Source organism: Chenopodium album, chromosome 22, assembly GCF_948465745.1.
Source record: "Chenopodium album chromosome 22, dcCheAlbu1.1, whole genome shotgun sequence".
NCBI lineage: Eukaryota > Viridiplantae > Streptophyta > Magnoliopsida > Caryophyllales > Amaranthaceae > Chenopodium > Chenopodium album.
In genome coordinates this window covers 11,465,986-11,482,088 of record NC_137855.1, presented here as the reverse complement: position 1 = coordinate 11,482,088, position 16,103 = coordinate 11,465,986, and the positions used below count along the sequence as shown (strand labels likewise).

Genomic DNA, 16,103 nt, shown 5'->3' with positions numbered 1-16,103 from the left:
GCCCAAATCCCGAGGTCTGCAAAGCTGCACAAAACCCTAGGGAGTGCACGCTTTTCGAGGAGCCTATAAGTAGGAGTTGACCTCCTCATTTATGAGGACGGTTTTTTGATACGTGATGTCACATTGTTGATACACTTTACACTCAGTGATTACCAATCATTGTTAGAACTGTCACTCCCAAGAGTACAGTACACTTGAGCTCGGAATCCGAGCAGATATCCTTTACGTTCCGCACCTTATTCTTCGGACTTTGACTAACTTAAGCTTCGGAGGCGGACCACCGACCATTCGGTGCCCCGTTGTTTTGCAGGTACAAGCATCCAAGCGAGCGTCCAGTCTTAGTGTTGTAACTCTCCCAAGGGACTCAAAAAACCCCGAAACACTTCGTTTTGACCAAATCGAGAAACCTTCATTTAGGCCGAATTTCGCAAATATTGTGACGAAAACCACCAATTTGACCATGAAAACCACCAATATTGTGACGTGGTGTTAATTTTGAAAGAGGAGAAGAAGAGAGGAGGGATAACCGCGAGAAAGAAAGAAAAAAAGAAGAGGGGAAGGAGAAGAGGAAATAGAAAAGATGAGGGAGAAGGAGGAAAGAGAAAGACAAAGGAGAAGGAGGAGAGAGGGAGAGCAAACAGAGGAGAAGGAGGAGAGAGAAAGAGGAGAGAGGAGAACAACGTGAGAAAGAAGGAAAGAGAAAGAAAGAAAACGGCGCCTCATCTAGGGTTAAGGTTTGTATCTAATAATATTTTAATGGTTCCAACGAAAAATCCGTCGGGAACCATCAACGAGTTTCAATTCCGTCGAAATTAAATTAATTTCCGACGGATTTTGTTCGTCGAGATTTTTCGACGGAACTTAAATTCGTCGTAAATTACCAATTTTTCGACGGATTTAAGTTCTGTCGGAAATTTTCGACGGATTTAATGAATTTGGCGGAAATATACAACGGAATGAAATTCTTCGGAAAATTTAGTGTTTCCGACGAAAATATGTGTCCGTTGGAACCTATTCGTCGGAAATTAGTTGATTTCTTATAGTGTTCGTTGAATTCGGCGGCAAAACCGCTGAGTTGAGGTTAGCGTCTGTTGTGGTATTGTGTTGTGGTCGTTGTAAAAACTACCATTGTTATTTTGAGAAACCAAGAAGAAGGAAAGAGGAAAAGGGGGAGGAGGAAGAAAGGAGGGAGGAAGAGGGGTAAGTCGGCATCCAAAAAAGTTAATAAAATATTGATAGTTTTGCTTTAATGTACAAGAATGTTTTCAAGAATAGAAACTAGGGCTTGCCCGAAATCTGGTGATGGTGGTGGTTGTATAATTAGGGGGGGGGGATATAGTGGTGCTATTTTGGTGGTTATGGGAGAAGAGAGAATAGAGAGGAGAGAAAACAGTGGTGGTCTAGTGGTTGTGAGAGAAAAGAGATGGTATTGGTGACTGGGATTCTTAGGAATGAGGAGAGATCAAAGAATGTGAGTTAGGGGTTTTTACTTTTAATGAAAGATAAATTAAGTTAGGTTAATGACTTTAGAACATTTGATTAAATGTATTAATTGAATTTGAATTTATTTAAGTGTGTGTTGGTAATTTCATTTAAAAAATTTACTTAAAAAAGAAAGTTTTAGTTTAATTTTTTTTTTTTTTTGGTAAATAAAATGTTATTACCAAAGAGGGAAAAACCAAAGGTTACATATTACAGCAAGCTAAAATGTAACCCCCAAAACTACAACGACACATACAAAGGCCAAAGCCAACACACAGTTCCTAAATCAAGGATGCCACCTTCTAGGAAGAGTTCATCCTAGATCAAGGAACAAAACAACTCTTAACTCAGGCTTGACAGCCAGCTTCTAAGAAGGGTGCTAACTAACCCAAGAACAGAGCAAACCAAATCAGCTAATCAAAAGCTTCCTATCCAAATCAAAAAAGTTTTTGTTTGTTATACATTATGTGTAGTTTCCATATATATGGAGTATATGGTGCAAATAAAAAGAATCAAAAGCAATATAATTTTATCCCATTAAACTGCTCAAGCACAATGATTTCCTCTTTTTTCAATTCGAAAGCCACAAAAGACATGATGAAGACAGATAGAAATTGTTTAGGTATTCCTCCCAACACTTTATATTCAGTAAATACATGCTATAACCAAAATATTAACTGCATATTTCGTTTAATGCCTCTTTTTTTTTTTGGCATTCAAAATTTGAAAATTGTAAGCCATATAAAGCTAGAATTATTGTAATCTTACAAAAAAAAAAAAAAAGTGTGTTAAAACTAATAATGCTTAGGTCAGGCCACTTTATCTGAAGTATTCTTTTGAATCTTAGCACAATACTCGAACAAGCTTCCATCAAAGCATCGTCTTACAGACTCTTTGGATAGAAAACCTTCGTTATCTTTAGCAAGATAATAAAGTGATATCCATTCCATTTTACTTGCAACCCTATAACACATAAATTGTTATTATTATTAGAAAGTAGTAGTCAATTATTGTCATAGAGAATAGTAATTATCATAATAGTATATGATTGAGAATGAAAGTGATATATAAGAATAAAGATAATGATAAAACCAGCCAAAGAAGTCGAATGCATTGCGATTTGCTTCAGTCATTTCCCAAATCTCCCTGAGAGTTAATTTATCAGGCATAGAACGACTATATTTGCTGAATATGTTCTCGAGATTTGCGGGGGTAAACCTACATGTTATGTTTACAACTTTAATATGTGGTATAAATCTATCAAGAGTTTAGCATATAAATTAAAGCTTCTCAAAACATAAATTTACAAAAAAAAGAAAATAATAATAAAAAAAAAACGTTGTGCTTTATAAGTTAAGATAATTTTACCTTTCATAAGTATAGTGTTTTTTTTTTTTAAATTAAAAAGTATAACTTATAAAAAGAATACATTTAACTTCTATATATTCTACTGAGTACATCTTTAAAACCTTTCACAACAGTAATGATAATCACTCGATTCAATACTAGACGTGTGATCATAATAAGAATGATAATCTATATTATTATTCAATCAATGTAGGATCAATAATGAAGTGCTTGAAAACCATAATCCTTACCTCATGACCTAAAAGGATAAAAAAAATAACAGGTTTCCATATGCTCCTGAGCTTTTCGTTTATTCACCATATACCCTTGAACTTTTTTAAATTCATCATATATATACCCCCGAGTTTTCACAAGAATACACCATATATTCTTGATGACTAATGATTGTTAATTTCGTCGATCATTAGGGTTAATAATGAACTGAAACCACCCTAAATACATTTCTCTACTCCCCAAACCACCCACATTCTTTTTTTCCCACCCCTAAAACCAACCTAAATTTCCTTTTCTCATCCACAAAATTAATTATACGGATATGAGTATGGAGATTTGGAGTGGTTTTAGGGGTTGGAGAAAGGAGAGGTATGGTTTTGTGGATGGGGGGGGGGGGAGATCTAAGGTGGTTTCAATGTATAATTAACTAAATTCCACTCATCTTATTTTCATTAGTGGTACATGGTGAATTTTTGTAACAACTTAGGGGTATATGGTGAATTTGAAAATTTTCATGGGTATATAGTGAATAAACAAAAAACTCAGGGGTATTTGGTGAAAAAACCGAATAAATAAAAAGCTCTTACCTTCCCTCAGTGTCATAAACTGTTGAATCACTTCCATGTTTAGCCTTATGTATATTTTGTATATATATGGGAAAGAAAAGTGAAGGTAGCCATGTCTGCAAGAAGATAATATAGTACAATTTCCGAACTTTTCATTAGTAATTTACAACAACAAAATGCAAACTTCTCATAATATAATGTACAAGAAATCAATTGACCCTAGCCTTGTCAAATGAACTCTTAGATAACCCTAACTAACAACCTATGATGAACTCTTGTTAAAATACAATAGACACTTGCATAATTTCCAACACTGAAATTTCTTTGTCTTACTTGGAGTGGTATTTAATTAATAAGCTCATGGTTTTATCTTTACTCTTCAGTTTGTGGGTTTTACATGGTATAGGATGTAAGTTGGCTTTGTTTAGGGTCTAATGGATATATTAGTTCTATATATTTATTATTATATATAAACAAAAGATGTCTAATCTTAGTCAAGCTAAGGGTTAGAGAGAATTGATACAAAAAAAATATTTCTTGTGAATATTATTATTAAAAGACACACCAGCAATGACACATGTCAATTTCTGGTGTGTCCTTAGTATATAATTTTTTAATAATTAATTACTAAATTTAATTTTAGGAAGTTATTTCAAAAAAAGTTTGTTTTGTTTTTGTCAACTATATAAACAAGCAATAATATTTACCATTCTTATTTTGATACGCAATTAATTATAGAATAATAAGGAAATATATAATCTTTTCCAAGAAGAGGTAATTTTGGTGGAATATTTTTTAAGGATATGATCTTGATCATATATTCCATGTTACAATTTTGTTTAAGATATTTTTACATTTTATGTATTTTATGCTATAATTAAATTAATTTGTCAAAAGAAAATATGGGTAATTATAATAACCGTGCATGGTACGGAGTGATGATATTCAAAGCTTTAAATTAAATTCAAGAGTGAAAACTAAGAGTGATCCAAAGAAATTAAAATCCTAATCAAAGAATCAAGATTGAGATTTTAACTAATTTCTATTTGAATTCATAATGATAAATAATACTCCGTATGACATTGATGTAGTATAAAGGAACACACACACATATAAAATAATCTCCATATTCCATATTATCATTAGGCTAGGGAAAAGAACTTGATAAGAGAACTTACTGGAGATGTAGCATAACTCATGGTTAAGTGAACAAGTATCACGAAGAAAATTGAAGCAAAAAGATTAAATCCGAGACAACGAAATCCTAAAAATATAAAAAAAAAAATATTGAATTTGTCATGTAGAGCATATGATAAGAATCTAAATAAATGTATTGGTATTACTTACGCTCTAAAAGGAAAGTGAAATACCTTTAAAAGTTTCAATAGGGTAAATAATTCCATCTCCATTTTCATCAAAGAAGGCGACATGTTGTTGTAGCACCGACATATTTTCATGTTTATGACTCATAGTGCCATTTACATTGTTTGTATCTGGGGCAATCATTGCTCGAGCCACATCTAATTTATATAATTAATTATAGATTATTTATTTGCAAATTCTTGGGATAGAAATAAAGAATAAGATTACTCTTAACATTCAAAATATTATACAGCTAGTTATGCTATTAAATTAAAGGTAGAGTGAGAAAACAAAGGGTTTTAAGAATTTTATATGTGTCCATATATCTATAGTATTAGATTGCTTGTATAATGAGAGTATTAAATATTTTACTAGTGAGAATTAAGATATGGAGAACATTCAATCTCATTAAGAAAAATGCTAAATAAGAGATGGAGGGTTCTATGTTCCATATAATAAAAAGTTGAAATACTTCCTTTATTTTTTTTACATACACTATTTAAATCTTAACTTTGACCATCAATATACTTATTCTTTCGTTCTTTTATGTTCTACTCAATTACTATAAGCAATCTAATTAAGAAAAATAAATTAAGAATATTATAAGTGAGTGTAAGATAAAGTAAGAGAGATAATTTAAAAAGATGTGTTTGTGTAAGAAGAAGGTGTATATATAAAGTAAAAGAGAGAATATGAAAAGTATAATAATTGTGGAGGTTGAATAGATAAGATGGTAAAAAGGATGTGCCAAAAATACGATAAAAAGGTGACTAGAATTATAAAAAAAAAAAAAGTCCTCAAATGAAAAGTGAGTTGGTGAAAAAAAAAGGGATGATATGGAGTAATTAATATATTAGTACGTTCTCGTAAAAAAAAAATAATAGTACATAACAATGATAAAAATAGATGGTGTTACTAATATATTACTCGTAGTATACAATAAAGAAGAAAGTCAAAGTGATGGTTTCATTGGAAAAAGAGGCAATTTAAATTCAAAAATGAAAAACTACATACATGCACCAATTATGGATTATGGAAGAAAAAATTCACAACGCAATCACCTAAAAGTCACGGGTTCGATATTATTTCTATTTTCTTATGACGAGTATATGTCATAGGAAATTATTTTTAATTTGGATTACTAGTCTTTGATCATTTTAACTCCATCTCCTTAACATACTGAGCTGTTAAGTCTTAAAGGCTTTAGAGAAAGCTCAAATATAGAATTTTTTTGAATTTTGAATTACCAAAAGGTCAAAAGATATTATGGAATTAAGCATAACTTAGAAGTTTTTAGGTTAGCTTATATGAAAATTATTTGGAATATGTTAAATATATATTTGAATAAGAAGTTACCCGGTACCACATAGTGGAGTTGATTGCTAGAGTGATAAGGCAAAGAAACAACAATTTTAGAGTTGCGATTACCTAATTTTAGGTAGCAAATATCCCTCTTGAGTAATCATATATAGTTAAGTAATAACCATTAGTGTTTTTGGTGACAATTGATGCATTTTATAAAAGAGTTGATTTTTAAAGTTCAACTAGTATTATGGCTTGGGCAATGGCTCACATATAATTAATGATCGTACCTCTGATTGATCATGACTCAATCTTCTTAAATTTTATTTTTCATTTTGACATTAATGAATGAATGACACATTCAACTAAATTAAAAATAAAAGATGGAGCTAGAGAGAGTGAGATGAAGAGGAAGAATTCAATTTGTTGAGTTAAATTAAAATCAAGGTTATAGAAATTAAAGAATCAAGAAAAGAAAAAGGTTAATTTGTAAAGAAAGTTAAAGGAGAGGAGTACATGTGCTGGATTGGTTTGTGTTTTCTACTTAGTAAAGATAGATTAGTATAGATTTATTTTACATTACTTACCTATGTTCCTATAAATAAATAATTTCCTCAAAACTTAATAACTAAAAATCACTACAAAGGATACTTAATGAGACATCATGATTTTATTAGGTTTTAATTTATTTATTATTAGAACTTTAATTAATTCCAATGCCTATGTATCCAAATTATTTGTATGAAATTCATTATTATTTACTACAAATAAAGTAGATCCAATTTGAAAAAAATGTAAAATGATATCTTAAGAATTTAGAGCACAACAATTGTATATATTAATTTACTTGATAGTTGAGGGAAAACTAATTTATCAAGTCGGGGGTGTGTGTGTGTATGTGTATATATATGCAATAATACACATACATCAAGGGAAAAGAAACATAAGGTGAGGTAGGGTAGGATGCGGTGGAAAGGGGTATATATGGGCGTGCAAATCTAAAACCAAACATAAATAGACCATACTAGTTCAATATGACATATTCCTATCTGGTCTCACAATTTTGGTTATGGTCCAGTCCAATTTTGGACCGGTGTAAATTACTAGGCGTGATGACTTGAAAAGAGGCACTTACAAGGTTTAGGAAGCTTTGTTTCTAAATCAGTTTTGATTGGCCTCTCTAATGTGACTGGCGCCTTTTGGGCTACTGTTTCGATTGCTATGTCTTTTGACCCTTCCCCCATTAAATTTGTTTCTCTACCTCCTTGATCTACCTCGCAATTTGTGTTTTCACTCTGATAAAAGTTTGAAAATGTAGAGGTGAATGCTCATTTAGTTAAGCGAACTATATGTAGAAGGCATACATCATTAATAGCTCCTAGATGAAAGGAGTGTTTGCCATATTGCCTTGTGTGTTACCACTTATCAATAGCTCTCCTCTTTTTTCTCTTTTTTTCTTTTGATTGAAAAATTCTTATTTTATCAATTTATGTATGCAAGGATATGATACATTAAATTTTGTTACATGAAACTGTAAATAAATCATTCATTATTTACAATTTATATAATAAATGTATGATTATAAAAGTCACCCAATGAGCAATCTATAACAATATATATTAGAAAATTAAAAAAAAAAAAAAATCTCTTTTATCACTAGGCTTAAACCGCATAATGCATAAGTGAGCAAATGAAAATTTAAATAATTTGTTGTTTAAAGCGCAAAGAATTGTGATTTATCATTTATAATTTTATTTTTTACGAGATATATATCATTTATAATAATAATAATAATAATAATAATAATAATAATAATAATAATAATAATAATAATTAAAACTGTACTATTGTAATCACTAGATGAAGCCCGTGCGATGCACGGGTCGATCTATTTTTTTTTTTAAAAAATATTTTTCATATTTATGTGATTACATTTGTTATTTTATTAGTTGTACGTAATATATCATTTTCTCCGTATTTATTTAAAAATATTAGATTAAATTCCTAATCTCAAAAGATAATATTTCGTATTTAATTGATGTAACCATTAAAATCTCATTGGTCAATTATGCTTATGTGGCACTTAAATTATTTATTGGATAAACTATAATTTATAATCCTACATGGCACGTTAACTAATCTTATATTAGGTGGCATAATCCTATTGTAGCGTTTTAAAAATATTAATCCTATGTGGCGCTCTAATAATTTTTTAAAAATAAAAATCCTACGTGGCGCTCTAAAATCTCGAGAAAAAACTCCCCTTTATATATATATATTAGATTTGCATTTTTTTTTTGTAATCGTATCACATATCATTTCAAATTTCGATCATATATTTAAGAGAGTATGATTCTATATATTGTGATGTGTTTAACAACCTTTCTTTTTCATTCATCTTCAACAATACCGGCTATACCTCTCTCTATATTTTCATTACTTTAAATTATTGTTGTGAGATTTCGTTGAATTTGGTTCACATTTAACATGTAATTTTTAACAATTGTTTATAGTATGTAATTTAAAATATGTTAATTATATATGCATTACAATTTTGACAATAAAACAAGAGACGAAATAGTGTGCTATATGCTAAACCTGCGTATAATTTTAGAAAAACAAGTGATAATGACCTAAAAGGCTAAAACTAATATCTTTACTCAACTTCTATCTCAAATTCTCAACCTTCATTCAACATCTCTTCTCAATTTAAAAAAAAAAAAAAAAAAAAGAGTAAGAAAATTCAACATCCCATGATTGATTTCTTTAATTTCAGGTCTGCTTAAGTCATCATATTTAGTTACTTTATTTGTATTTTGTTTTATATTTTCACAAAACCTCTAATGTGGGACCCATACTTCTATGTTTGGCAATTTGACATAACAACAAAACACTAATCTGTATAATATAAAGTCCAATTAAAAAAACTTTATATTATATGGTCGCACCAAATAAAAAATCACTTTCTCTTTTCTCAAAAAATAAATAAAAAATAAAATATAAATCACTATCTCATAATGGGACAAATTAAAGAGAAAATCAACGGTTGAAAATTAAATTGAAAATTTATAAAAATAAAAAATTCCTGATTTTTTTTTTTCTCTATCTTACTCAGAAAACCAATTAAAATATATATATATATATATATATATATATATATATATATATATATATATATATATATATATATATATATATATATATATATATATATTTTTTTTTTATTTAAAAGAACCTGAAAAAAAGGAGAAGGCGGCTCTCTTGGTTTGCTGGAGCCATTCTTTCGTCTATCTTTTTTTTTTCTCTCTCTAAATTTTTGGCCCAAAAAAGATTTCCGATTGTAAGTCAGAATAATAGTACGGAAAATTAATTTCAATATATCATGCTGTTCTTGAAATAATTATAATTATTGTGAATAGCAAAAAAGATTGGATTTTTGGGTATTGGGTTTCAAGCTTCTGGGAGTCGAATCTCAATTATTTTTTTTTTGTTAATTGTGAATTCCCAGGTAAGATTCTAACTTTCTTAATCTGGGTCTCTTTTAATTTCTGTTCTAAATTAAAATTTTGGGTTTTTTTTGTTGCAATTTATTGTATCTGTATGAATTTGTTTACTCAATCAATTGATTTTTCGTGGGGTTTTATTTTTCTTCATGTAATCATTTTGTTATTCGTTGTTAATGAGTATATTTGAAGTTGAATTTTTGTCCCCTTTTTAAAAAGTTGAATTTTTGGGGGGTTTAATCTAATTATTCCCTTTACTGTTGGATTGATTCTGTTTTGAGTGATTGATAAAGGGGGTAGTTCAGTGATTTATTATAAAAAATAAAAAAATAAATTATAAAATTGGATGTGAAATTTTATTTGGGAGATGATTTTGGGGCATACATGTGGGACCTACTTTGCCAGAGTTTGATTTAGGGTGTAAGATTATATTTTGGATGATTTTGATCATTATTGAGAAGTTCTATTGATTGCATATGATCTTAGTGGTTTTTTATGGAGTCAATTGATTGGTAATGATTTGAAATGGTTAATTAGTGTGGGACCTGCATTATGATTATTCTCACTTTAGTTTAAAGATGGATGGAGAGCTTGATAGGTTTCAAGTAGCTATGTGATGTTCTTCTGTTTGTATATTGCCTCAGTAGTATCTTTCGGGTTTTGTTGATTGAAGGCGATTTTCGAGACATAGTATTGGATCCCCATTTGGATTTGGTTAGTTTTGATCGTATATGCAAGGTTTTTTGTTTTAAGGTTAGTTTTTATGAATTTTTGTTGTAGTTGGCCATTTTTTGTATTTGCATCAATAAATGCCTGGAGATGTCTGTTAATTTGATCAACTGGGTGAACTTTACTATCTAAGTATCTTGTTCTGTGGTAGAATAGATGGTGGATTGTATGTTTTTGAACTGTGAACTCTTTTCACGTACTTTCTAACCCTCCTCCCTATCATAAATGAATGTGAAGCTTTTTCGAACTATAATGGATAGATCATTATGATTTGTTGAAGGATACATACATTAATTATTAAGTAAAAAAAGAAAAAAAAATTAGGATGTTTGTGCTGTTCTATGATTCTATGTAGTAAGGGGGTAAGTATTGTTCTTCACATCAACATGGTCCAAATGCCTCTAAGAAGGTTCCTGCCCTAGCCTATTCAAGGAGGGCTGGATGTACACAACCTTACCCTATATGTTACGAAGACAATCCAACTGAAACAATATATCATATGAAGTGATGCTGTGGGTTAAAGTTACCCTGTTAGGTTCTTTATGAGTTAAAAGGCGGCTAGTGCTTCCTCGATTAGTTTGTAGCTGTGTGTTTGTGTTACTTTGTGGGGATATCTTATCCTCTATGTACTTACATTTGTGCAGTTTCCCAAAAAAGAAAAAAAAAATCAACACAGACACACCAAACAAACTTTTACTGCTGAAATTTGTTTGAAACAATGGGAAATTTGATGACCCATTTTAATATATCCTGTTGAACTTTGTTTGATATACTTCATCCTGATATATACAGAGTATTAATTAGAAGTTTTTTGTTGTTTCTTTTTCCTGCTGTCCTGCAGATTCTCTAACTTATTGATATGCATGTTGGCAGTTGAGAATTGAGATACCAATGAGAGTCAGTTGATCTGTTCATTTGGAACTGTAAAATCGGTTCTTTGGAGATAGTTGATTAACTGAATTCCTTTGGAGCTGGTTTTATCGATTTATGGATGGAGATGAATATGCGTTCTGCTTTACCCATGCAGACATCAAGTGGAAATTGTTACAATGAATTGAAAGTTCCTGGATCATACACATCTCCTCTACCAGTTCTGGCTAATCCTTTAGAAGATTTTCCAAAATCACCTGATCCGTTCTTTGTATCATCAGCAAGGGAAATGATTGCCAGCCCCTTACAAATGCAGGCTGACCCTGCAGTTTCTCATATTGGATCTTCCAGTAGTGCTTCTCCATTTGTAGGCGGATTCCCTGCTGATCTGCATTTCCCTTCATTCACACCTAGTGAAAGGCTACCTCAGAATTCTCCTTTCATTTCTCAGTCAGTTGGTGGCGGAGCGAATTATCCGCCAAATCACGGTACTGTATCTGATTTTCAGTCGACTGGGTTCATCAACTATCAGAAAGATGATGACGACAATTCTTGGAATAGTGGTCATCTCCAGGATCTACTTGATCTTCCTGAAGGTGTTTCCATTGTAAATGGTCAAGTGGGAAATAGTACAGAGGTAATGTCGAGTGAGAACCATTTAAAAAGAATTGGTTGGCAAGAGATGGATCTTTATGCTGACTCCATTGAGCCAAACTGGAATGAGCTTTTGGCTGATTCAAACACATTAGACCAGCAACCAAAGGTATAGTTTTGTTCTTGTGTAGACTGCTATACTGTTACTGTTGTCATTTATAACATGTCAAAAGGAAGCCTCTAGCTTTGGTTGGCTAATATAGTCTATATGTAAGGATTCTAATATTCACATATTTTTACTCCCCCCCCGCGGCACGCACACACACTCGCAAAAAAAAGAGAGATTTTTATGTCTATATTCTTGCCCATGGACAGTTCCCGTAATGATGTATGAATCACACACTTCCTATTTAGCATGTTCGTGTTTCTTGCTGTATTCACTTTGTCCTTAGAAAGTGAATGCTTTCCCACGTGTGACTATGCTTTATCTTGCTCAGTGAAGAATTAAAAAATATGAATCTTTTATTTTGATTCCTACTTGTAGGTGTCGCAGTCCTCCACAGATACAGTAGTGCCTCAGCCACAAACTCAGCAGCAACATCCATTGCCTTCTAGAGAAGCGTCTGTTTCTGCTAATCCAACATCTAGTTCACAAAATAAGGCTCGTATGCGCTGGACACCAGAACTTCATGAATCCTTTGTTGATGCTGTGAATCAGCTTGGTGGTAGTGAAAGTGCGTGTCTAACTTTCTGCCATTTAATTTTGATAGCATGATTAGTATTAGTAAGGATTATTTAGACTGACTGTGCAGACGTTGTGGTGGCAAGTGGCCCTGTCTGGGCTGAGCCAGCTACAGAGTCAGTTTGGTTTATGACAAATGTGGGCCGAGCCAACATGCTTTGAGCTGGCTCAGCCATTGTATTGTTTCATCAACTAATGGAGCTAGTCCACATTGTACCATGCAGTTCATTAATTAGGTTAACAGTCTGAACATTGAAGCAATAAGCCAATAACCCCAAAAATCAGCACTAGCCTGCATACTGCTTCTCTACAAGCAAAATTTTTCCAATGTGTGTTGGGTCAAGTCTGTGGGCTTCCTTGAACTGATCAATAGTTCCACAAACTCTATTCCTAGCTTGAGTCACTAGTATCAACAAGTCAAGTTAAACTTAGCCTGGCCAGTAAAATTTGGCTTGGTTTCGTGTTGAGGCATCCCTCTAGTTTTTCCACCTCTATGTTGACACGTGTTTTGTATTTTCAGGAGCTACTCCAAAAGGTGTCCTCAAGCTCATGAATGTTGAAGGCTTAACTATATACCATGTGAAAAGCCACCTGCAGGTATGAGTTTGTATTTGTTAATTAACTAGTTATATTACATGGATATATGGCTTAGGATTTGTGTTTTTTCAATTTCAGAAATATAGGACTGCAAGGGTCAGACCAGAATCACCAGAAAGTAAGTCTAATAATTATTTCTTTCATTTGCTGATAGTCCTAGCTTCCTTCTCCTCTTATAACCTCGTGTAGTCTGAAATGTTAATTGACAATGGGCTAAAGCCAGTGGCTGGCCACATCATTCATTCATTCATTCTTACAGTCTTGTTTTGAAGTGATAATTTTCTAATTTCTTAAAACTGTGCTCTTATCAAAAGTTAACTTCTGCTTAATCCAAAAAAAAAAAAAAAAAGGAAAGGTACGCGACCTCATTTAATGGAAGGTGAATAATTAAGAGCTTGGAATTTTGTATGTGGTCTCGGGCTATGTTCAGTTTACTTGATTTGACATGAAATTTTCTTATCTGATTTGTTTTTTGTAATGAGTTGACTAAACTTTGACTTTATTTGTACACTCTTAAAAAAGTATTACTAAATGAGATGTTAGATTCTTATTTAATATTTATATGTACCTTTTCATTTATTTTAATCATGGAATTAAAGTTCTGTAGTGATAAGAAAACGCAAATAGAAGATCTGGTATGATTAGTAATTCTAGTCTAGTCTGATAATTTCTGATTTAAGCAAATATTTTTTTTTAAATAAGTTCAATTGAGCATAGCCTCAATGCCTCTTTTATTATTATCCAAAAAAGTGTATTATTTAATCTTAGAAAGGGTAATACTGAAAGGAAGTAGTCTCAACCTCTCATTCGTTTCATCCTTGTAAACTTCGTCTCCATAACATATTTTTTAAATGGCTGTATGCCTGTATCGGACACTCAGATGTGTACCCCTGTTCGATACTTTTTCTTGAGTCACGCAGTTGTAGTTCGCGATTGACTTTTTTATACTGCACCAAATTGACAATTTGCGGTTTGCAAATTAATGACCTTGAGTGCTTATCTGTTGTACCATGGCCTCCTTTTTATCGTAATTTTATCTTGGTAAGGTAGTGGTATAAAGCTGTTTTGACCGTGTTGATGGTGGTTTTTTGCAGGAGATTTAGAGAAGAAAAGCGGTTCCATTGAGCAGGTGTCATCTGTAGACTTGAAAACGTAAGTATTTTCACATAACTAAGATTAAATTATATCATTCTTTTCGATGTTTACATCTAGTTATGATAAAGTATCACGTACGGTTTGAGATGCTTGGTTAATAAAATTATGAATTTATGATTGTTAAAGCATAATATTAGCTACAGATCTTAAGAATATTTGGCCATATATGCTTGAACACATTAATTAGAATCTAGAGGCTATCATTGTAGTTTCTGATGTTGGTTGTCTATCAAAGATCAAACATCTTGTTTTTCCATAGAGTTAACTTCATACTCCGTGTATGCTTGCACATTAATTCTGAGCTTTCTTTGCCTACTATTATTAGTTGTCCTCTGTCATTGAATACTGTTTATATCACGGCATCACACATTTTTAGCATTAGAGCCTCTTGATTCTGTTCAACCTCTCTATAATAACAGGATAACATATTTACATGTCAGAATTTTTTGCTTTGTTGTTGCTTTTATCCCCCCCCCCCCCCCTCCTCACACACACACACCTACACCCACATTCCTGAATCCTGATGCAGATTTCTTGTCGCCTATATTTGGGCTTTTCATTTTCAATGTTTTGATATCCAGAGTTTTGTATTTTTTCTGATTTGGAAGACTTATCTATTTGATAACAGGAGCGTTACAATTACTGAAGCTTTGCGAATGCAAATGGAAGTTCAGAAGCAGCTCCATGAACAACTTGAGGTATGTAAATGTTGAAGTGTTTTTTGACACAGCTACAACTTCTTTGAATTATAGGGCCTAATTACCGTAATTAGACCCCCACTTAAGCATGAAACACACCATTTGCTTAGTACTTGCTCTTTGTGCACCCCCCCTCCCCCCCCCCCCCCCCCTTTCCTGGGAAGCCCAGTACAGTTGATAATCGCTCCATCTTACTAAAACACGGTATCACTTTTTTTTTTTTTTAACATTCCTATTTTCTTTTGCAATGCTTAAATATCTGCATCTTTGTTTCAGATACAACGGAAACTGCAGTTGCAAATCGAAGAACAGGGGAAGTACCTGTTACAAATGCTTGAGAATCAGAATAAGGCGGAGAAGGAAAAATCGAAATCCCCTCCTAAAGACAAATCAGAGGCTTCTGCCAGTGAAGCTGGCGGGTCAGATTCTCCTCCATTGAAGCGTTCTAGGACAGATGATTCGGTGCATTAGTATAATTTATCTTCGGGCTCTTGCCCTTTTTAGATTGACCATTGTTAAGGGGCAGTAAGTTGTGCCCATGATGTTAGGATGAATTGTACTCTTTTCTCTCTATCTCTTAACTATAGCAAGTAGTCTGGATTTCTGATACAGATTTGTCTTCTTTTCTAGGTTCCCTCTATGAGGGAGATTGTCGAGTTTGATGAGAACTGATAAATGGTGATAAAGTTGTATAATTTAGTTCATTTACTGTATATTACTGATTCCGATTTCAGGTTGCCTGATTGTATGTTATTGTGTTAATGCCATCTGCGTTGCTTTATTTTCGGAATCAAACGAAACGCTTGAATTACGACGGCCAATAAAATTGTACCTTGCAAAGGTTTACTCATCTACTATTGAGAAAATTCGAGCTAATCTCTAATCTCATTGATTGACAAAACATGTCAACAAGTGGCACTAT

General features: G+C 32.2%; 2 protein-coding genes across 2 annotated transcripts; one reads left to right on the top strand and one right to left on the bottom strand.

Moving 5' to 3' along the window:
* Positions 1-2,288: 2,288 nt before the first annotated feature.
* On the bottom strand, positions 2,289-10,501 carry LOC145603944 (peroxygenase-like). Its single transcript, XM_081659911.1, has 7 exons — positions 10,436-10,501; positions 7,429-7,588; positions 5,000-5,149; positions 4,808-4,893; positions 3,651-3,745; positions 2,575-2,700; positions 2,289-2,445 (listed from the first exon to the last, which is right to left on the bottom strand). Exons 1-7 carry the CDS (start codon positions 10,499-10,501, stop codon positions 2,292-2,294), a joined length of 837 nt encoding a protein of 278 aa, XP_081516037.1. The 3' UTR covers positions 2,289-2,291.
* Positions 9,547-15,924, top strand: LOC145604652 (myb family transcription factor PHL13-like). Its single transcript, XM_081660559.1, has 8 exons — positions 9,547-9,801; positions 11,399-12,158; positions 12,534-12,723; positions 13,252-13,328; positions 13,407-13,446; positions 14,423-14,480; positions 15,112-15,181; positions 15,458-15,924. The coding sequence occupies exons 2-8, from the start codon at positions 11,517-11,519 to the stop codon at positions 15,650-15,652; spliced, it is 1,272 nt and encodes a 423-aa protein (XP_081516685.1). The 5' UTR covers positions 9,547-9,801; positions 11,399-11,516; the 3' UTR covers positions 15,653-15,924.
* The last annotated feature ends 179 nt before the right edge of the window (positions 15,925-16,103 follow it).